Below are 24,146 nucleotides of genomic sequence, written 5' to 3'. Positions count from 1 at the left end.
TTTCTTTTAAAGTACATTTCAAGGGGCACGGAGGTGTTTTTCCTCGGTCAAAGGTACCTCTATAAGGAATTGTAAATTTCTATTGGGACATTGAGCACCAAGGCAATGACCCCTGTAAAGTATCATGGCTGTTACAATTTCACTGTTGAACAGTTTAGCACTTTATATTATTGCAGTGTTTTCAAAAGAAAATTAGGAGCAGATCTATTGCTAATAATAATAACAGTAAAGCATTGTTATGCGCACATATTCACCCGGATGGGTGTTCAAGAACTAGTAATAGTAACTAGTAATAGTAAGACTTCAAGTACACATGTATTTTTACCTTGTCTTTGATCCATTGCATGAGGTCATTAGCCTCTCTGAGGAGCATGTGACGCTTGCAAGATTCCTCCAGCTTGTCTTTACGAACGTCAGCATTCTGCAGCAGGTCATCGTATCTGCAATACACAAATACATAAATAAATAGGTCTAAACTACTACTGATGACCTGGGCCCAATTTCATAGAGCTGCTTAAGCAAAAAATTCTGCATAAGCAAAATAATCCATGCTTAGTAAAATCAGAATACCGGCCATGACTCCACTCAATTGTTATGCTAAGTAATCAATAGCTCAATACCGGTCACAAGCAATGTATATTAAGCTGTAAGCTTGGGCGGTTCCAGAAATTTGGGGCTCGGTTCCAGTTCCGAAAAAAAGCTCGGTTCTGAGACATACCCGGTTCCAATTCAATATAAAACATAAGCCGCCCGTCCCGAGCTCACACACACACAATTGAGCCGATCTATTTTAACTGAAAATAACCAAGTTAATCAGACATCGGTTCCGAGCTCACACACACACAATTGGAGCCGATCTATTTTTAAAGAAAATACCAGAATACCCACCCCAATGATCAGACATCGTGCCACCGAGCACCTATTTTCCCTGCATTTAAACAAGTCTTTGATTTAGCCGGCAGTACGATCGTTGTGTAGCAGTACGTCCGTAGTGCAGTACATCCGTAGTACATACAAGTGTGCTATGCCTGTACATACATACAGCACTGTGTGTTTTGTGCATGGGGCAAGCTTTTATGAATATGGATATATCGGCAGCCAATCACAACGTGCTGTCTATACATGTACATGTATATGCATGACATGTACATGCATACATGTGGTGGTTGTAGAAGATGCCTGTGTGTGCACTGTGTATGCAGCAGCCACATGTGATAGTTGATACTCATGTCGGCTTGAAGCCTTTGCACACTGTATCTGCGGTCACCGCTTTCAACATCAAGCCTCAATTTCTAGAGCCGGTTCGTCGCAGGATCGGCTTCACAGAGCCTTTTATAATTGGGACTCGGTCTTTTAAAATCGGAACCGACAAAAGCGGGTACCCGGTTCCACAGAAGAGTGGAACCGCAAGTCCGGTTTTCAATTTGGAACCGGGTAGAACCGGGTAACCGAAGGGACCGCCCAAGCTTAATGTATATGGCATGACATATTACTTTTGGTTTTTACCCATACACCGATGTGTGTTAGCACTGTGTACTCGGTACTTTCCCGAGCCCTGTGAAAAAGTATCACAGGCACGTTACTCGGGTGGGATTCGAACCCACGACCCTTGCAATTCTCTAGAGCAGTGTCTTACCAACTAGACTACCGAGGTTTCCCGATAGCTAGAGGCAGTTCGAATCCTATGTTTTGGCAGAGGGTACCGCAACGACATAATAGATGTTAAATTTGCATCGGGAATAAAGAATATTAATTTTGGTTATTGCCCATACACCGATGTGTGTTAGCACTGTATACTCTGTATGAGTAAAACAAGCAAGCTATTTTCGTGCTTAACCAAATTTTTTGCTTAAGCAGCTCTTTGGTGTTTCTGATCAGCAGAGTGCGAGTTCAAACCTCGGTTGTGGGACTTGGTTTCCCCGAGCAAGATACTTTTACCATGTTTACTTTGTCATTCAAGGTTCAAGGTTCATTTTATTTCCACAGTATCAGAAGACAAAAAAAAACAATATCAAACAGCAGTCACAAGAAATTATTACAACAATGAAAAATAATCGTTTCACAACATAGGTTTGAAGAAATAGATGCATAACAATGTTGACACTGCGGAGGGATCCATTTAAGAAGCAAAGCTTGTAGGCAATGGTCCCTTATGACATGCATATGCATAGAGATTATAAATAATGTCAAGTGAACCGTGGAGGTCCGCGGTCGAGTCGAGCCACCAATGAACAAAATATAACAGCAGGTCTCAATGCATATGCATGTTTACAAAGAATAATTAGTAAACACTGAAACAAACATTCATTTGAATGGGACATGAAACCATGGGTCCCATGTACTAGAATTTATATTGCAAGTAAAAGAACACAGAACCCTCAACAGGGAAGGGCAGGGTGTGAACAATTTGAAGGTATTTAGCAATGCTGAGGGTTGGGACTTGATGACACTTGAGATGAAACTTTCTAGTGGACTTTTAAGTTAACAGAACAAACATGCTCTTGTATGTTTGAGTTTAACGGAGCACATGTGTTAAGGAGTGGGGAGGGCTGGGCTTCCAGAGGACAGTGGGGGTAACAATTCAGGTGACTTACTGTTTTTCAATTTGAGATTGTCTGGTTTTGATGCTGCCATCCTCTTCAACAAGGTTAGCTTGGGATGCACTCTGGGCGGGGTCAATCTTCTTGACGTAGGCCGCTGGTACGAAACCCTGACGGTCGTTCACCTCAACCTTCCACCAGTCCTTGGTTGAAAAAAATATCAAATAAAAAAATATAAATTAAAACCAACTATCCTACTCACTGTGAATGAAGATGTGTGTAATATAATTTAACTGTAGAAGTTTCAGCTTCATCAATCGTCAAGTTTTGAGGAGACATAAGTGAAAATCACAGAGCAATGTTTTCATGAGAGATGTGTAAATCTGTTGTACTTGCTAAAATAATTTTCTCTCACTCAGACACCATTTTTTTTTTTTTTTCCCCCCCAAAACTACAGCACCTAAGCAAGTAGTATTTTAAAGGTAGCCTTCTACCATAGTTATCTTTAAACCGTATAAGTTTAATGTAAATCTGTGGACGCTTGTGTTTCGTGGACGTACAAAAAGTACCCAAACCCTTTAAAGACACTGGACACTATTGGTAGTTGTCCAGTGAGTCTTCTCACTTCATCATAAAATAAAAAACCTGTGAAAACTGGTTGTCAATGTTGCGAGATAATAATGAAAGAACAAACACCCTTGTCACACGAAATTGTGTGCTTTCAGATGCTTGATTTCGAGACCCCAAAATCTAATTATGAGTTCTCAAAATCAAATTTGTGGAAAATTAATTTGTTCTTGAAACTCTGTTACTTCAGAGGGAGCCGTTTCTCACAATGTTTTATACTATCAACCTCTCCCCATTACTCGTTACCAAGTAAGGTTTTATGCTAAAATTATTTTGAGTCATTACCAATAGTGTCCACTGCCTTTAAGTGGCGAATTTCTTGAAACAAGACCTTTAAGTATTGAGATGTTACCTTGTTGCTGCTGTTGAGGAGGACCAAGATATCCCCCTTCTTCATGGATACCTCTCTTGGGCTCTTCTCAGTGTAGTCATAGAGAGCAACGACGCACTCCTTACCAGCCTCATCGCTGATTGGAACCTCTTGTTGCTATAGAAAAAAACCAAAGCATCAATTAGTAAACAGTAAGTGGAGGGTTTCACAGTGCAAACAACTTGTTGTAAATCACAATCACAATTCTGAATGCATGCAAATGTTGTTAGCTCTCTAGTATCATGTGATGTACAAACCCCATGGCGCCAAGATGCAAGTCTTCCTTAATGTTCTTGCAGGATGCATAAATACAACATTATTTCATACCCTCAAGTAGTTATAACAAGCGAATATTTTGTTGCGTAAATGTTACCCCCCCCCCCCCCATAAAGAAACATTTCAAAATTAAACAACATTGAATTGGTATTGAATGTGGATCTAATGATACACTATACATTATGTTTGGAGTGAAGACAATGACAATTGATTTTTGAGATGATTTATAACATTGGTGTGATCACATATTTTACGAGAATGTCTGAGTTATGAATCTATACTAAATAAAATCAAAAGTTCTTCAAATAAAAAGTTGATCCTAATCCGCTATCATGCATTAATGAACATCAATTCTGAACACAACATGTTGCCATGATACTCTCATTAAAAAATTGGTCAATTTCTAAAAAAAACAAATATTGAAATGCAGGTGATGAAGACCACTGTCAATGATGAACATTTGGTTTAAAATGACGATGCCCAAAATGTCCCCATGAATCGTTTGATCACTGACTTCTCACTGGTACATGTATCAACTGATTTATAAGGTGAAGAAACCTCGAGGCTCCTTATAACGGGCCTTGGCTTTAAATCAATCAAGGACGAAGACTAGGTGTTATTCTTCAAAGGCTGACCTGCAATATCTTTGACTTTAACATGACCACAGGACCACAAGATCAAAGGCCCGAAGTCAGTGTTTTAGCTTAGGGCCAGTAAACCTACAACCAGAAAATTCTGGCAATCTTGTTGATTTTTTTCACCAAATTGGACCCCTGCTTAAATCAATCATGTACGAAATCCATGCATAATTTATCAACGGCCGTCAAGCAAAGTCATGCAAGTTCATGTACATGAAAACACATTGGTATCTTGGAACTCTTTCTTTTATATTAAAAACCTCTTTCAAACTGTCCTTTATGTTATTGTTTAATTTTGGGGGGGCTTTGGGGGAGGGGGGCACAAAGGCTAGGACCGGAAGAAACAGAAGCAATAATGGCCGATGTAATGTTCCGGGCTTGCTGTGGAAGGTCAGTTTTACATTCTTGAGAAATGACACTAAGACCTGCTGAATCTGATGAAAATGACTATGACAGGATGTCTATGAAGAAGTGTACCAGCCTGATTTAGACTGTAACCATTTTGCAACCATCGTTGTCAAGTTTAATGTGTCCTGTAGCAATCATGGCCACTGACTGAGTCTAGGTGCCAGACTGCTTGGGCATCCAGCCTCAATTATATTTTGAATAGACACATTGCATATGACATCACATCAGGGGTCAAAATTGCCACTAGTCTGCTAGCCCAGGACTAGCAGATTTACAGTCGGGCTACTCATTTTTCCAGTTTGATATCCTGGTGGGCTGGTGGAAAAATAATGTAAAAACTGTGCTAATTGTATTGTAAAATTTAATACTTTCAATGACCAATTTGTGCTGTGACTATTTGGGCTACCAAAGTCTCATCAGGGTTACTAAATTTTGACCCCTGGACGAGCCCAAGAGAGTCCCCTCACGGAGATCAATACAGAGCTGTCATTGGCTGCAAGTCCTACACAGCGTGTACACATGGTGTACGTTTCTTTTGTTTGACATCAAGAAGGTGACCGATGCGATTGGTCTAATGATAAAAACCAGTGGCTGCAAAATGATAACGGTCTTTAACCTGATAGTTGGATTGCACTGCCCGTCATCAACCGCCATATTTGATGTATTTTACATGTAAAAAGTGCACGCGTGTATGCGCTGCGAGTGACTCTTGTGCACTTTTTGCGTGTACAACACATCAAAGATGGTGATCAATGACGCGTATTGCGACCATTCAATCCTTGGCATAATGCATCCAGTTCAAATATATATTGTGTACATGCTATCATACATGAACAAGGTTGCTAAGCAGTATTTTCTGCTTAACGGCTTTAAGAAATTGGACTGAGTTATAACCTGACTGGTACACTTCATTAACAGGTAGACATTGATATGAGTCAATGCTGCATTGCCATAACATAGCAATTGCTTGCACTTTAATAGCTAAACATTCCTCAATGCACTCATGCCATCTAGCAACAACTTACGTTTCCGATTAAAAAGCGAGCCGTAGAACGGGGTGGCTCATACTGTGAGGAGAAGCCAAGCAAACAAGTACGACCACGGCAGAAATATGCCATGTTTAAGGTTAGGATAAGGAAACAACACAGGCAAAGGGGTACATAAAACAGTACGGGGCTTCAGTGTACAAGCAGTTTGGGTTTACTTCTAAGCATTTCATTCACTGGGAACATTCACAAGCAAAATAGGTTTAATTTCATCAGCATTTTGGGAAATTTTTGGGTCATTTTGTTTTTCAGGCAAGCGGACTGGTAAAGCTTTGGTTACTGGTAAGCAAGCACATTTAGAGCATTTAGATTATTGGGTGCTCAAAATAAATTCAAATTTAACAAATTAAGGGATGTAAAAGATTTTTTTTCACCGAGGATAAACAAATCTCATTTGTTTACACCTTTACAACCAATGTGCACCAATGTGCATTGTATACTAGGTACTTTCACGAGTTCTAAATAGTCACAGAAGACATAATATACAAACAGACAGAATCAGTTAGGAAAAGTTCATAGGAGACAAGATACATTGAGACAATAGATTTGTTTCCATATCTCGGAGACAGACATTGAAAAATACAAAACAGAAAATAGACAATCTGACACCCCAAAGTCCTAGAGGTTTTAAATTTAAGTCCCACACCACTCAAAGTTGACTCATTAAAAGAACAAGGTTAAGAAAGTAAAAAGGGGACCACAGAGAGTGTTGTTCTTTAAATTGTATTGATAAGAAAAGCGGTGATTGTAAACTTACCCGACACTCTTCGGCCTGCTTAGCGAGGTTCTCAATGGTCCAATGGTAGGCTCTCAGATCAGATTGCAAAGCTTCATGTTTCTTCAACAGAGACTGTTTCGATGGGAGAAAAAGGGTTTTAGTGATAAATTTTCTGATGGATAATAAGAGAGAAGTCGTTAACCATCTTACAATGGCAGGATTTGAACGGCAGTTTAAGAACGAGTCACTACTCTTTTATTCCCATTCATAAATGCCCTTTTGGTTAAAAGGCGTAATAAAGTATGAAACTCTGTAAAAAATAAACTAAATGTTTTTAAAAAACACTGTTTACCAAAGCTGTAGAGAACACCAGACCTGGAATTACCATGTTAGATGCGTAATCAAATAAATAAATAAAGGGTGCATACGATTAACTTCCCTGGGTCGACCCCGATCTGCTCCTAGTACATTCAAATAGCTTTGACATCATTCCAGCGGATCAACCAGGTCAGCTGGGCCGAGGTGCATGATGTCACCAATAGAGGGCGAGTGATCTTTCAATGAGCTCTTGTCAGGGGCTCACCCAAGCGAGCACCGCAGGGTCGATGCAGGGAAGCTAATCGAACGCACCCTTTGTGTATTTGTTACTAACCTCAGCAGTGTCTTCATCTTTGCCATAATCTTCACTAGTGACAATTGGTTCCTTCTCTTTCATCCATGACTCTGCTTCGTTAGCATCAGCAAAGTATTGCTGGGCCTCCAGAGAGTCATCTAAGTCATCCTTACGCTTGGCCGTCTTGTCCTTCAGGTTCTGCCATTTCTCCTCCAAGTTGTTCACTTTGGACGCAATCTCCTCAGAGTTGAAGTGTTCTGATTGAGTTTGAAAGTAGTAAGTATTTGATTATGTTTTAAGTACACCTCGTAAATACACTATTGTTATTAATATTTTTTTCCAACAAATTCCATAAAATTACACACGAAGAAGAAACACCAAAACGTCAAATATATATGGAGCAGACTACACCAAGCACCGAGGAGGAGATGAAAAACGACGCCATTGCAAATTGCGAAGCACACTTACACGTGGCTTTCCTATCCACCGTAGTGGGAGTCAAACTGTGCAAAAACATGTACAGAAAAGATTTGACACCCAAAATAACGCGCATTGCTCAGAGGTGCTAGGGGGCTATAGAAGTCAATAGACCCCCCTCGCATAACGCGAAAAGTATGACGAGGACAAAAACAGCTATCATCTAATGATTTGCCTCCTTTTGGCTTCTGAGAGTTTGACGCTATGTGACGTTGTGAGAGTGTAACGTCATCTTAAAGTTCAGACAGGCAGTATTGACGAGCATAAACAGCACCTATTACCAAGCTCACTACGGTCAAAGGAAGATCAACATTAGTTGAGAGCTTTTATTGCTCTAGGGGGTTGAGAAAAAGTCTAGAAAATTCTCACACAGACCTCAAATGAGAAGTTTATCCTCACCTTCATCAACCATCTCCCGGCCGATCTTACAGACGGAAGTGATCCTGGGCTCATGACCAGAAATCTCTGTTTGTAGAGCCTGGTGTTTCTTAATCAGGTTCTGGACACCGATCAGGTCCCGGCCTCTGTTGGTAGATCCAGCAATGGGTTCCTTCTCCCGGATCCAGGCTTCTTCATCGTCGATGTCTCGAAGGAATTGGTGGAAGCGATAAGAGTCGTCTAGCTTCTTCTTGCGGGCAAGCAGTGGTGCCTGTGTATTAAGATTGAATGGTAAAAATTAATCTCAACCGCGATGATGTACTCTGATACAAGCTTTCTACCATCATTATCTTTAAACCTTGTGAGTGAAATGTAATTCTGTGGACGTTTGTGTTTCGTGTTGTACATAAAGCTAGTAATATTTTTGGGGCAGCTTTCTACCATCATTATCTTTAAAACTTGTAAATCTGTGGATGTTCGTGTTTTGTTTCGTACAGAAAGCTACCCAAACCCTTTTAGGCAAAAAGAGTAAAATTTTCACACAACAACTAACCTGCAGGGCCTGGTAGCGCTGTGTCAGGGTGACTTCCTTCTCAACGATGGTTTCCCGATCGAAGTGACCAGCCTGGGCAAACTGCTGGCTCTGTGTCTGTGAGGCTACGATACGCTCTTCAAGCTGTCCAAGCTGGTTTTCCATCTCAGTAACCTTCTTTTGCATGGATTGTACAGTTCCAATATCCTACAAGAAAACAAAAAAGTGGATAGAATTTAAAGGTACTATACACTATCGGTAATTACTCAAAACAAATGTTAGCATAAAAACTTACTTGGTAAGAAACAATGGAGAGCTGTTGATAAGTAGTATTAATATAAAACCTTGTGAGAAACGGCTCCCTCTGAAGTAACATAGTTTTTCTCACTCAAATAACATCAGACTTCAGCTGACCTCTTTTATTTTGCATCCGATAGCACATTTTTTCTTTCATTATTCTCTTGCAACGATGACCATTTGAGCCAAAATTTGCACAGGCTTGTTATTTAAGGCATATGTTGGAATACACCAAGTGAGAATACTGGTCTTTGACAGTTACCAAACGTGTCCAGTGCCTTTAAGAACCTGGGCAGAGCAAATAATTAAAAACCTAAATATAATCTAGAACTATTTATTGTTTTGGGGAGTAATTTGATTAAAAAACAGAAAACTAAATTGTAGTTTGTATTTATATTTATTTCTTAAAATTCTGTGTTTTTTTATCTTTGATGCAAACTGGAAGGCAATTTTCATGTTGTTAACATGATGTGAATAACAAATTGAATCGAATTGAATTGAATTAAATTGAATTGAGTTACTGGCCCTGTTGGATAGAGCCCTCAGAAATTTCCGGGCCCTTGACTTAATGAAATTCTTACCTTTCCAGGGTCGTCAGACTGCAGGAGTCCATCCATCTCAGTCACATAGGATTGGATCTCAGCAACATTGAGACTGTAAGCAAGGGCCTGGGTAGCTTCCTGAAGACGAACAGCTAAAAGGGAAAAGATAAAATAAAAATTATTTCTATAAAAATCACACTTTCCATCATCACTTTCTTGCTACAATTTTGAGGAATGTAGTCCAATCCATTTGTCTCATACTTAGTAGGGATGAACAAATTTATTTCCCAAAACTTCATTGCTTCATTTTGGTCAATCATGGCAAGAATAGCTCTGTGTTTTTATATAGCTCTTCATCACATATCATATCAAAGCGTTCATCTTTTTTTATTGAACAGGATAAGTAGAGCTATGTTTTGAAATTCAGAAACCAATTCACTGTTGCGATAAAGCAGCAATAAATATTTGGTTTGCGGTAGGTAACACCATGTGTGTATCTCCTTGCCTGGTAAAGTTTATGTTCCTTAGAGGACTTGACTTGCTGTATATTCTACTATCACTGAGTAAATTTTTAGAATTCGAGAGACTTGTCAGTCAAGAACTGTCCTGCTTTTTAACACTACCTTGGCAGAAGGTTGAACATTGGCCGGGACTTCTACTTTAGCTTAGTGGATCAAGGGACTAAAGGACCCATCCCATGAAATATGCTAATTACATTAACGCATACGAACATACCCTATTGGTTGGCAAACGCCATAGAGTTGAGCAATAAGCAGACGCGCAATTGCATCTGTGTCTCGCACCTATTAGCCGTGTACAAAACAGCGCGATAGTCCCTCATTTTGCCAACCAAAATGTATGTGTGCAAGCGCTATACGTGCAATTTACATATTTCATGGGAAGGGTCTATTGGTCTCAACATCTGGACTTGCTTGCTCTAGTCATAGTCAGGAGACTGTAACAAAAGGCTTGTTGGACTTACTCTTAGTCTCTGTCTGAGTAATCAATCCACTCCACAGCTCGTTCAGCTCAGCGAGACGGCGCTCAATCTCAGGAGACTCGTAGTGCTCCTCAGCAATCATTTCCTCACCCTGATCACGGACTGAGTCAATACGAGCTTGATTAATACTCAGCTCAGACTCAAAGGCCTGGTGGCGCTGGTGCTTGCCGGTCAGGTTGGTAGGATCCTGGAAAAAAAAAATTGGTTAGATCAGAATGTTTCATTAAACTTTGAGAAGAAAGCGTTGCTACAGAAATATTGTTACAAAAAATGTGCAGTGGACTAGTTTAGAAGCTACGCATATTTCAAAGACTTTAGTTGGTAAAATGAAAAGGCAATGAGGCAATGGTCCCTGTTGCCCTCCTCTTTGCCTTGTTGCCCCTTCAAAAGTTTTCCATAGAGTTGAAGATTTTGCAAGGAAAGTGCCCTTTGCACAAATAGAAATGGCCTTTCCATCTCTTAGATAAAACTCCAGGTAAGAAATAAATGTAGGACCTACCCTGTAGGATTCATCAGAAGTCTGTTTAAGTTTTTCTCGGATCCAGCCTTCCACCTCGTCAGCATCTCGGTCAAACTGCTGGTAGCGATAGGAGTCCTCAAGAAGACGGCGGCGAGCGTTTGCTTTCTCGATAAGCTCCTCACGACGTTTGATCAACTACGCAGACAACAAAGTTAATGTGAATTAAAAACTGAATGAGTATTTGGCCCTGGACTTTGAATAAGTATCTTATTCTTCAAATCCACGGCTGAGTTCTTGTCTCAAATAAGAGTGTTGTGAATATTCACCTGGCTTGAAATATTATAAAAGCAAATAAAATATTTTACAGCAGCAGAGTAATTGGTTTTTTTTCTGTGCCAACGTTCATGAACAGTTTAAATTTTTCAATTAATATAGTTTATGGCCAGACGTAAAGGCTGATTTTGCATTTTTTACATTTCAGATACAGAGACAGAAAAAGACTCTGTTAGGGTCAAAACAACAAGCAATTAAATAATAAGAATAATTTATTGAATTTATATCACTCTCGTCAGAACCAGCCTGTTTGAGGGTGCATAACAATGAAAACAAAAACATCTACTTATACCATCTAACTATACAAATTATATACATTTTGCATTTATAAAATACGTTTTATTAGCCCCTGTACTTCGGGATTTAGGGTCATTTTAAAACAATTTGTTTTTCCTTACCTCATCACGACGTCTTCTTACATCTTCTGAGGCATAGTGGTCGCTCTCAATCAGTTTGGTGGCAAAGTCATCAAGGGCCTAATTAGGAAAGTTAAAACACAATGTAGTAGAAGATGTTTTAAAAGTCAGAAGAGTGAATACACAAAGCTACTCAATATATATATTTTTTTCCAAATAATTATTTGGGTTTAATTTTTTTTTTATAGAAAATTTTATGAAAAAAGTACCTTGATCTTTTCCTCCTGTGCATTGAGAGACTTCTCAAAGTCGTTGTGTTTCTTGATCAACGCCTCGACTGAATCGATGGAGTCACCAAGATCTTCATTGCTCAGGAAAGCCTGACGAAAACAAAACAGAAATATTACATTAATCAAATGTCTTAATCAATTGAGTCATCAAGATCTTCATTGTTCAGGAAAGCCTGATGTTAAAACACTGTTATAAATAATCACCAGATGAAAAGCATGAATATGGGTAAACATATTGGGAAAATACAAACAATTAAAACAAAGTCAGTACCCAACAATCACAATATTTACAGAGTTTAGCTTATTTGAGTAAAACCTTATTTTGAAGGCGATCAGGACCAAACTAATGATACAACTTTAAGGTAGTTTTATAGTCGGTCACGCGTAGTCGCTCGATGGAAATCTTGACGCGCAATCATAAAAAGACAGTTTTTAGGCATCAGTCTTAGGATTGCGCCCAAGATTTCCATCGCACTACTCTCGGGCGACCATCGCCTGACCGACTATAAACCTTCCTTTAAACCTGCGAGTAGTAACACAACTACATTTACAATTCAAGGTTTGTAATAACACTGTCATAATACTGTTCCACCCACAAAATTAATTCTGCATGAATAACAAATTTGAAGCCTAAAAATATAAACAAGTGAGAAACTTTAACTTGCATCCCTTCAACCAACTATAGTATGTGGTCCTTCTTGTACTTGACACAATAAAAATTCCCCCTTGGGCAATATTCCTAAATAACTGTATTCACCTCTTGTTTGGCCATCCATGTGTTGGCTTGTTCAGTATCTCTATAGAATAGCTGTAAATCCATACACTGCTCGTACTGTACACGTCGCTCTTCCCACAGGACCTCTAGGCTTCTCTTCTCCTCAGCAAGGTTCACAAGCTGCGATAAAACAAGTCAAGAATATTTACAATTTCACAAACCATTCATATTTTTGTTCACTTTTTTCTTCACCACCATGATGACTTGATAAGTCGTGCCCGTCTGTCTCAGTTAGGAGGTTTGTAATGACCAACCTTTGAAGAATACAAAGAGTTTGAGGTAAACTTGTCTGTAAAAGCTCTCACCTTTTCCTTGACCTCATCGGTAGCGGGGTGTTGTGTGTCGACCAGCTCTTGGCCTTCATCTGCACAAGCTCGGAAGTTGTCATCGTGGGCATCAATTTCTCCCTAAAACAGTATAGAGTAAAATTCAGTATAAATAACACACTGGATGGATGACAGAGTTCAATTACAGATATTTAGATGTTTGTAATTCAGTTCACAAAGACTGAATGAGAAATTAGCTTACTTGATAATCAGTGTTCTCCCTTAGTGGTCCGCTGGTCAAATGGCAGCTAAAACACCCGAGGACCAGTCAAACTTCACTCTAAGTGGTCCAGCTGGCTAGCTCATTGTTGAAAAGCATTACCTATCTAATATGATATACGGACTACTGCTAAAACTAGTGGACCAGTGAAATGACAAGCTTACTCATTCTGCTGGCTTAAAAGTTTAAGAGCAAACCCTCCTGTTGAGTCATTCAATTTTTTTGCCTGTTGTGTCATTTAAGAATGTGAACTACCTACATTGTTTTAATAGATGCTATTTGTGCCAGTGGGTAAAAAGAATATCACCATTTGTTACCTTTTCACTGATGTGTATTTAGCACTGTATCTTCAGCACTATTCACTTAAAAAGTTAAGTGCAAACTCTGCAGTTGTGTCATCCAATGGGAGACTTTTGGGACGCTTGGTGGGAGAAGACTTACCAGGTAATTCCATTGTTCTTGGTAATGTGCGCACGCTCAGAACTTGGTAAACACCTAGTCTGCTGCCACCTACCGTTCCAAAGGCTCCAATTATTTTGCCTTTTGGGATAATTGAAATGTGATTTACCCACCTTGTGTTCCTGGTGACGTTCCATCAGTGCCTCAGCACCTGGTACATCCTTAGCCAGCTCATCAGCACTGATCAATGCCTTCATGTCATGCACCCAGGTAATCAGGTCACGGTAGTCGGCAACAAACCGCTGCAGTTTGTTAGATTCCTCCAAGCGAATGCAACGCTCGTCAGCCTGTGAGAGGAAAAGAGTGGTGTCAAATTATACCCAAACAAATTCTGAGATTGTTTCACTAAAATGCTACGGAAATCATCATTGAAAAACTAAAGCACTGAAAAAATACTACAAGAGTTGAATTCATGTGGAATATCAATCTGGTCAATATTATCAGGCAGAATATCTGGGCCCAATTTCATATAGCTGCTTAAGCACAAAAAGTAGCCGAGTACAACAAAAATATGCTAACCAGAATAAGGTTACCAGCTAAAGTACAGCGTCACATGTACAAACTGCGACTGGTATCCAACTTAAGTTTGCTAAGCAGAAAGTAGAAATTATGCCACCAGAAGTTACCAGCCAAAGTACCATGTCACATCTACACTCTGTGACTGGTATCCTGCTTATTTTTGTTAAGCAGAAACTTGGGCCAACATTAGTTACAAAAACATCAAAGCCATGGAGTCATTTGAAAGAACTGCAAACTTTACCAGTAACAAAGAAAAATATTGAGGGAATACTTTCAAATATCTGGTTTGTTAACTGACCTTGGTGCGTAGGTTCTGCCAGTTGTTGGCAATCTCATCTCGTTTGGATTGAATCTCGGGGGCGTGGTCAGTGTGGATCTGCTCCAGGCGGTCTGCTTCTTGGCACAGACATGTCACCTGAAAATAGTTTCAAAATAATTATGTGCATTAATAGAGACAACTTAACACGCCTTTTAAAAATTGTTTATGTCATCTATATAATTCTTCACTATTGTAAAGACTCTGTTTTTTAAATTATCAGGTCACAAACTTTGTCAATTTCAATAAAATTTAAATTAAAATTCATTATTTGTTTTTAAACAGGATAAGCAGAGCTATGTAATTTAAAAATGGTTTACCTTCTCTTCCAAGGCGTTGAGATCTCGCTCGATGCCATCGTGTTTGCGTTGAAGCGCCTGCACGCTGGCCAAGTCCCGACCGTAGTCATCTGAAGACAAGATGGAATCTTTCTCGCTGATCCAGCTGATTGTCTCATCAGCATCCCTGGAAGAGGACAAGATTATTTGTAAGATATTAACAAAACCACAACTCTGATAGCGCCCTCTTGTGCCTGAAGTTCCTCAAGCAATGTTTAAACACTCCTCACTATGTTTTTAGACCTTTCTATTGCAAAATCACAGCCCAAGTTTTTTCCAACTGAGGGTGGGAAGCTATGGAACGCAGAAACAGATAGCACAATGTTCAAACAAATATTCAAACATAGTATTGGATTTATTGGAAACAAATCAATCAATCATGGGAGGTTTTTCTCCAGTTCAAGGTTTGCAGAAAATGTTGAATTGGTTCCATATTTTTTCAACACGACTAAAAGTTTGACTAACATGCGGCAATCCATACCAACCTTACCATTGTTAATTAACAATGGAAATATCTATAGCCCATGATATGACCACATAGTCTCAATAAATGCAGTTTTTAAGAATGTCAAAGAAAGTTCTTTAAAATGAGTGCGTACCTGTTGAAGCGCTGTATCTCCATAGCTCCAAAGAGTTTCTCCTGTCTGATGATCGCAAGTCTCTTAAGATGCTCCCATGCCTCATTCATCTCCTCCTGCTTAGAGCGAATGGTCTCACTCTCAGGATGCTCCTCGGAGAGTAAAGTGTTGGCCTCTGAGTTGACATCGGACACGCGGTCCTCGTGCGCCGTCAGATCCTTGTGGAATTCATCAAATTTCTTCTGGAGGACTTCAACGTGTTCCAAGTCCAGTCCGGTTTCCACGGAGGAGGCAAAGGTTTCCTGTGAGACAAATTAGGCAGTGAATAAGATTTATAATTGTACAAAGAAGTATAATACTGACATACTTATAGACATCATGCTGAGACCTTGACCATGTAGTGGATCAATAATTGCTTGGTCAACTCTCTACACAAATCAAGAAGTACATTGTACAAATATAACATTCCTACACTGTCTTAAAAAAAATTAAAACTTTGTATTAAAAATTCTCCAGAACCGATTTCCTTGAAAGTAGGTATTAGTTTTGTAGCTGCTGAAAAACCCACTTGTTAACTAATGTTTTCTGCATTTATAAAATTTCCATTTCAGTCGCAATGGCACAAAATGTCGAATCATTTCAATACAATTCAATACAATACAATCGATTTCTATATAGTGCCTTTTCGAAAGATTAAAGAAAACTTTAAACCCGCTAAAAAAATAAAAATCCAAATATTTAAAAAGTCCTCTTACTGACCTTGTCTCTGATCCAGAACATGACTTCTTCCCATTCTCTGAGGAAGTGAACAAGTTTCTGTGCCTGGAGGAGTTTGATACCCTTCTCACGGAGTTTGGACAGTAGCAGGTCCCACAGACGATGAAGCTCAATCAGTCGTGCCTATCAATAAAAAACATATAATTGCTATAAGTATTCCCAGGCCTAGCCTTGCTCAAGGCAGTCGCATTATTCGCTCCGAAAAGACGCAGCTGTAAACCCACCCGCCGTATACCCTGTGCATGGTGCGATCACACCGAATGACCAACCCGTATACACACTGTCACATCGCACGAATACTGTTCACACAAGTCATCGCACTCGTACACCACTAACTGCATGCGGAGGCCGTCAGGCCGACAGCCTTGTCGGATCTGTATCTTCCCGTTTTAATGTGTTGTATTGAAAAAATTCCAATAGTGGACGAAATTGGGGGGGCTCGAGGATATGCTAGTATGCAGCTCATGAATATGTATATCGTTCGTCAGACCTATCAGACAACACAGGATGTGAGGCAAATGAATTATTCATTTTGACGTCCAATTACGCACTTCCCTTATCACGACCTTTGGACCCTATCATGCGTCCGTGGTGGTGGTGGTGTGTGAGGTAAACATGTCTCGTCTTTCGCGGGCATTATGGTAATGAGCTGACCGTGGGAACTCTTCGCTTATTATAGTAATGAGGTCAGTGGCTTAAACACAGATCCTACAAGGCTGTCGGCCTGACGGCCTCCGCATGCGGATAGTGTACGGGGGCATCGTGTCGTGCGATGTTACGCACAGTGAATACGGGTGGGTTTTACGCACAGTGAATACGGGTGGGTTTTTATACAGCGGCGGTCTTTTTTCGGAGTGAATAATTCGACTGCCTTGAGCAAGGCTATCCCAGGCCTCAAAATAACCCACGGCACCCTCTGCAATTGCTGTGGTGCCACATGCTTTTGCTGTAATGCCCTTTGCAAATTCTGTTACAAATATACATTTTCCTCATAGAAGTGCCCTGATCCAGAGGAAAATTGCTGTGCCCCTTTAAGACCGAGTTTCAAGGCCTTGTGATACCACTTGAGATTTTGGCACAAGGTTAAGAGAATCCTGCTAAGCACCACATTTTGCTAAACTTTGAAAAGCTGCTGTTCCCCACATTTTTTAGCTGTGTTTTATAAATGTTTACGTTAAATTTCCGCTTTTCACCGGAAATCCAGTCTTCATGTTTTAAACTTGAAAATAATCTTTCGATTAATACTACTTACCTCGATGACATCAGAGGCAAAGTGTGTTTCTTGTATCATGGCATTACCGCAGTCATCAAGCTGCTCTATGGCGTTGCTGTGGGCGATCACTTCAGCCTCAAAAGCCTGATGCTTTTGCAGTTTGCCCTGAACACCAAGAGATTAATAATAGTCTTTAAGATTAAAAAGAACACATGTAGATGTCAGAAACACAACATCCAGTACACACATGTACCTGTAAATATGTTTCTTTGTACAAGAAGTTCTATTGAACCAACATTTTGGGTTTAGATGAAATTATCACATGAAATGCAAACCTATGAGTAATTTAAAACAGCGATTATTTTATTCAGACTTTTGAAATTTAGATTAGACGTGTCTTATCAACAGGAAATAAGGTACATCCATTTTTTCAGTCCTCCGAGGGAACATACATTTGGGGACAGACTGTATTACATACATGATCTGCAAGTATGTGTGGATATCATGTTTATTTGTCAGTGCGATGGGAGGCTCAATTTGACTGTTGGACATTCCTTCCATGAATGAGTTGAATATTTTATTGCACTAAATCTTAAGGTTACTAATATAAATGTACGAAGAAATTATTCAAAAATTAACCTTGGACATAACATTTGGTTACAACTTTTCTGCCTCGCACACTATGATTCAAACAGTTGTTAACAATGTATACATTGTCAGTGTGTACTGTAAATAAATTATGTGTGATAATACTAACACAACGAGTGTGTACATATTCAGACATTGTATAGTGGTGAGATTTTAGTGAAACAATGAGTTGTGTAAATGTATAGAACATAATACTTGAAAGTGATTTAAAGGCAGCATAGTTTTGGTAATTACTCCACAAGGTGACAAGTTAATGAAGATGAAAACTGGAAAGCCTATTGATATTGTAAAACATTTTTTAGAAACAACCCACTAAGAAAGCACTTTTAGAGAAAAAGGTAAATTTCCACTCGAAAATTTGAATCGGAGTAAAACTTCATCAGCCATGAAGCCTTTCCTTTTAAAAGCATCTGAAAGCACACACTTCTCTGCAACAAGGACGTTTTTAATCTTTCATTATTTCTTGCAAGTAGGGTCGTTACTGGTCTTTGATATAATTACCAAAATTATACCTTGCCTTAGGAACTTCTACTGTGGGACAAACTTTAATAAAGATTACCTAAACAGTTATAAGAATCTGGACCCCAAAATAGTTTATTCTAAGGTCAACGATGACAATACATTGATGTACAAAAGCTAATGTAGAGCAGTTAACAAAAAATTAACAAAAAAAGCATCATCTGTCATTAAATGTTTACAAAACACATTATTTAAAACTAGAATCACAAACCATTATTGTCTGTCACTGAAAAGGTAAATGGACAAAATAAATACGATGACAAGTTTGAGAGTGTGAATGTCAGAAATTTGTCTGCATCTTGAGAAGGTACAAGCAAGGAGGTGCTAAGCAGTCCAAGGGATATCAAACTACATGCAATCTCTCAATCTAAGTAAACTTATATATGTGTATGGACATCATAGTCTACTTGTATGCAGTTGTATTCAACAAAAAGAGAAGAGGTCAAGTCAACAAAATGTGTAGGGAACATTTTTGTAGCGTACTTTTTGAAATAGAAGTTGACAAGAAAAGTAAAATCAAGGAAATCATGCAGAAATCATCAGGTTTTCAATAGGAAAAGTTTCCTCATGCTTTATTCTGAGTTGTATTAAACATAATTTCCTTTAAGGTGGGGGGGTATTAACATGCGGAGGTACATAACATTTTTTTTCTAGCTTAAGCTCCTTTTTTATTAACAATTATCCCATTTTTCTGAATTATTCATAAATTTAATTATTGATTTATTTAATTTAGTACATTTATCATAAACTCTTTTATGTTTCTAAAAGGGGGTAGCAGGCTAGGTTGTAATTTAATGCATTAAAAATACAGTCAACAGCAGTGTGAAGAGGAATTACAGTGCAGAAAGTTTGAAGTGAAAAGCTCGTCAAGTTTACGAAACAAATCAAACAAAAACTCATGCAAAAGAAAGTAATGACAGTTCGGCAAAGATATAGCGAAGCTGACAAATTAACAGTGATACTACAAAAGTGTAACTATTCGGGCAAAATATGTGTTGGGTAAAATAGGTAAATCCAACAGGCCCCACCCAAATTTCGACTTAATAGAATCAACAAAGCTGAAAGAAAAGTGCTGTAAATGTAATAAAACTTGACTGATCTACAATGGGAATGCTGCACAGGTTTACATGATCGTACATTGGTACACCATTGGTAATGGGGCAGTCATACCTTAAGATTTCTAAGGTGTCTTACATCCTGCAATGTAGGGAAAGGAATAATGACATTAATTAGAAAATTAATTATTATATTTCAACTAAAAAAATAAAAAATTCTTCAAAATATGACAATGGGCAATGAACCTGTTCAAAAACTTTTTCTCTAAAACCTCGCTAACAGTTTGAACCTCTCTAATTTAAAATCAGTTTTGATATTAAATCAGCCACAAATTAATAAATTTGAGCAAATTATATTTTAAATATTTTTGATTAGCAAAGGAACTTGGAGGCAAAATCAAACCCACCAGGGAGCAGAAACAGCTTAAAAAGTTAAAAGGTAGAAGTAGATATAAAAGAGATTAAAGAATTATTGTGCAAACATTGATCATTATTCTTTCTTTTCATAGAACAGTGCACAAGGTTTTAAGAAGTGAATCCGTTGACACGTTGCACACAAAAAGAAAAACAGTAGAATAGCTAGTACTCAGCAACCATAAGCAAACCTCCACTGATCAAACAGGATTAAACACAAGTATAAATTGTTCCCGAGGTTAAGTGGTCTGCTCTTTTGTGACAAAGATAAAATTACGATAATTTACCAAAAATTACCAAATCAAGGAGGCATGAGTAACTGTCTACTGAACTGAAAAAAGAAACCCATGTGGTCACCAGATACTTTCGTTTAAAAGTATTGTTTTAATGGCATCCTGTTACTTTCTGTTGGTTGGTAACAATCAAATTAAATGAGAAAAAAAGAAATCATGAAATTTAAGATTATGAATTATAATTTTTTGTTTACCAACCTGTAAATTTACAGGATCTCTGAAGCTTTCGTCCGAAGCTGTCTGCAATTTCTCCAGAATCCATGTCTCCAACTCGTCGGCATCCCGCTTGAAGAACTGGAAGCGTCTTGCGGCTTCCAACTTCTCGCGCCTCTCCTTAGCGAGTCTCTTGAACTCCTCATAATGGTGGATGACCTGGAACCGACGTTCCTGGATGTCATCCGCAGTCTCCAAGATTTTAATCTCTCCCCTCTCCGTCATGTCGGCGGCTGTCGTGTGGCTTTCTCAGTCTCGGCTTACCTACGATTAACAGAAGAAAAAAAATGTGGAGAATTTTTAAAAATCAGTTAAACTTTTGAGAAAATAGAATTAGCTGTTGCAAACAACTTACCAACCAACTGGACCGATGGTATAAATGTCAAAAATAGTTAATGGCCTGACGTTTCGGCCTTTCTCGTTATTATCCATTGAAACTTTTGCTGAGAAATGTTATTTTTGTATTGAAAAACTCTCAACAAATATTAAGCAGCAAACATAATAATTTGGTTTTATTCAATATTTTACTACTATTTTCAGGAAAGATAGACCCAATATGTTGGATATTATCAACTGATTCAGTGATTGGGTGCTTCTATGGATGCAATTACTGCAGCGCGGATAACTACTGCTCAGATCTGTTCCGCTTCACACATCATTGATTCAAACCTTCTAGACAGATGAGTCACTCTATGATAATAAGTTTGGACTTCATGTAGGCCTAATGTATAAAACATGAAGTTCAATTTAACATGTAGCAAATCACTCTCCCAAGTTCTCACTACATTCTGTTTCTCACTTGTTCACACAAGGCCTGCAATTTTGTCTTTAAGATGACAAGGCCATTTTTATTTTGCTAAGGGTACCATTGCAAAATCTTGACGAGCCTGGTACTTCACAGAGGCAACAAAGGCTGGAAAAGAATTACATTAGTACCATCCTGTCTTTAATTTACAATCAACCATCATTAATTCAGACACAGTACAATTTTGTTTTTGCAAAAAAGAACCAGGAAACTTTTCTATGGCACTTCAAAGGAAATAGTGAAAAGGGACATCAGCCAATAGACAGCTGGAAATTTTCAAACTACATACCTTACAACAACGAAAGTGGCGGAATAATAAATGCCATTTAAAACTTGTCGGCCTATCTCAGACTAATTCAGGATATCCTTTATGAGTTTGATGCACAGGAAATGCACTAACCATAGAGTAGAAACTACAAATTATTGAATCAATACTGTGCAACAATAGTCCTGGTAAACAGAAGGTTCAAACACATTGATTTTCTAGGCTCACACATTGAATTGTATTGTGCTCGAGACACAAGTGTGGAGAACAAACTGTAATTGATTGTTCAAGTACATGTAAATGTAGTGCACATTATGAGGAAAAATTACATTGCTTTTTATAGATAAATCATTTGATATTCGTTTTTCCAAGAATAATGACAATGTAGATGTTGATACTTACAGTTACATTATTATTTTAGTTAATGCAAGTGTTACTCCTAAGCTTCAGTAACACAAATGGAGTTGACCTTTTAGATGTGAACTGATTTCCAATAATTATTACATTTCAAACGACTACACCACATAAAATTGATAACACTCCCAACAGATTTTTAAAGCATTATTATTGGTGGTCTTCATATAATTCAAAATAAACCATCCTCCTTGCAGACTACAGATCATAGCATTTAAAATGGCAAATAAATGACAGCTCTAAAACTCAAGATGTGGCCTTGCCCTACTCCTAGAACTGTTTCGGTTTCGTCCGGCTATCGTCTCCCATAACGGGAGACGATAGCCGGACGAAACCGAAATAGTTCTACGAGTAGCCTTGCCCTACAAAATGGAAAATTCCAAAGAACTCATCAAACAAATCTAGACCAGCTGCCATGTTAAATGATACACAATACAGACACAAAATACCCAGCCAGCCAGTCGCCACTCCATGAAACAGAATCCCAGTACTCCACAAATTGTCATAACCCCACCAAAGACCATTCTTACCTCCAAGGATTTCCTCAACCCAAAATGCCAACAGCATCAAATAAAATCCATGAGGAACAAGCCAAAAACTGATCTTCCTACCTCAACTATATAGAGCCGTCCGCCTCTAGAATTCAATTCTGTCCGAGAGAGAGAGAAGTATCACCCGATATAACGCAGCCGCGCACAGCCTAGAAAAAATTCATGAGCCAACACCCTTATTATAATCTCCAACCAGACTGCACTGCACTGCACTGCATGCAGTATACAACCTCACAGCGTGCATTAATAATGCTCCCTCGCATAACACAGTGTGTGTGCTATAGGCTGAGGCAGTCTGAAATGGTCTGAACCAGCAAGGTTAAATTTGATCAGGGACCAGCTCAAAAATGCAGCCTATTCACTACAAGTCAAAATCCATTGCTCATATGTTTTTATGAGAGCCCTAGATCATTGGGGCGATGCATGCATCAATAGGGCATTGTGACTGCTGCATTATGATGGATATTTGAATAGGAATGTTAGTCAAGTGTAGCATTTAGGTGTAAGCTCATACCTTAGGTACATAATTACAAATGTAAAACTAAAAACAAAGTATTAAGCTCTCCTGGAATGCCTGTTGATTATTCCGTTTCCTAAAATAGGTAATTTCAACCACAAATATTTATCAAAACAAGATGTAAAACAACAAATTAGAGTTCTAACAAATTAAAAATCTAACAAATTCATACATTGATTTTCTAGATACTGTACTTCCACTGTAAATCAGTAAAAGGGAAGTTTAAAAATATATACCTCATATTTTATTTCCTAGCTATTTATTTATAATAATAATAATGAGCAACTTTTAAAGCTCACAGATCCACAAGAGCGGTCAAGGTGCTAATAGGATGTAATATGTGTACAAGATTTTTATCTTTTTGGGAGACATTGTAAATTTGTTTTATTTTTGTACATTCTGCATGTAGGCCCTTTTATTATAGCAAAGTAAAAAACAAGTATTTGTCAAGCTTAGAATTTGGGAAGTTTTAAAACAGAAACATGGTAAAACTACAAAAATTATTATTTTTATTTGTCATTATTTATTCGGCATAAAAACACACAAAATACAAACATTAACAAAACAAAAGCTAGGGACATATGCCAGGAATTATAAAAGTTTACCCCCCAAAAGTAGCCCGAAGGCCTTCAATTCCAATATCTCTGTCCATATATTGGCCAAATAACCAATTAAACAGAGTTTTAAAGGCTAAATTACAACTCAGCACTCTGCCAATATGTCAGGCCAGAAAAGTAGATGATTTAGTTTTAAAAAGTAACTCATTCTAAAGGTATTTTTATTCCAGATTTTGCAAGCGACGCAGCACGTACAATTGTACACAAAAACAGTTAGGAGATTGATCAGAACAATATCAAATAATTTCCCCCAAGTGCAAAAAAGGAACATTTTATTCATCAATCTTCGGACATCGTCATTTCATGAATTGGTAACTTAGCAACAGCTCATTGTCAGTCGGGCCCGGAGGCATCTAAGGGGTATGTTTTCACTGTCTGTGAATGCAGTATTGATTCGGCAGTGTGTGGTTCGT

At 38.4% G+C, this 24,146-nt stretch overlaps 1 protein-coding gene across 1 annotated transcript in view; it reads right to left on the bottom strand.

Moving 5' to 3' along the window:
- The window catches only part of LOC139948186 (spectrin alpha chain, non-erythrocytic 1-like), a 58,280-nt gene extending 35,535 nt beyond the window's left edge, over positions 1-22,745 (bottom strand). The window contains 24 exon segments of the mRNA XM_071946249.1: positions 326-440; positions 2,595-2,743; positions 3,520-3,654; positions 5,885-5,926; positions 6,663-6,755; positions 7,276-7,493; positions 8,113-8,362; positions 8,645-8,830; positions 9,502-9,614; positions 10,445-10,649; positions 10,962-11,117; positions 11,654-11,731; positions 11,881-11,991; positions 12,659-12,796; positions 12,982-13,083; positions 13,795-13,968; positions 14,499-14,615; positions 14,837-14,981; positions 15,454-15,734; positions 16,192-16,332; positions 17,462-17,587; positions 19,760-19,786; positions 20,550-20,828; positions 22,579-22,745. Coding sequence (XP_071802350.1) covers positions 326-440; positions 2,595-2,743; positions 3,520-3,654; positions 5,885-5,926; positions 6,663-6,755; positions 7,276-7,493; positions 8,113-8,362; positions 8,645-8,830; positions 9,502-9,614; positions 10,445-10,649; positions 10,962-11,117; positions 11,654-11,731; positions 11,881-11,991; positions 12,659-12,796; positions 12,982-13,083; positions 13,795-13,968; positions 14,499-14,615; positions 14,837-14,981; positions 15,454-15,734; positions 16,192-16,332; positions 17,462-17,587; positions 19,760-19,786; positions 20,550-20,789 — 3,342 coding nt within the window. The 5' untranslated portion in view covers positions 20,790-20,828; positions 22,579-22,745.
- Positions 22,746-24,146: the final 1,401 nt, after the last annotated feature.

The sequence above is a fragment of the Asterias amurensis genome, chromosome 15 (genome assembly GCF_032118995.1).
Source record: "Asterias amurensis chromosome 15, ASM3211899v1".
Classification (NCBI taxonomy): domain Eukaryota; kingdom Metazoa; phylum Echinodermata; class Asteroidea; order Forcipulatida; family Asteriidae; genus Asterias; species Asterias amurensis.
This window is presented reverse-complemented; position numbering and strand designations above follow the sequence as displayed.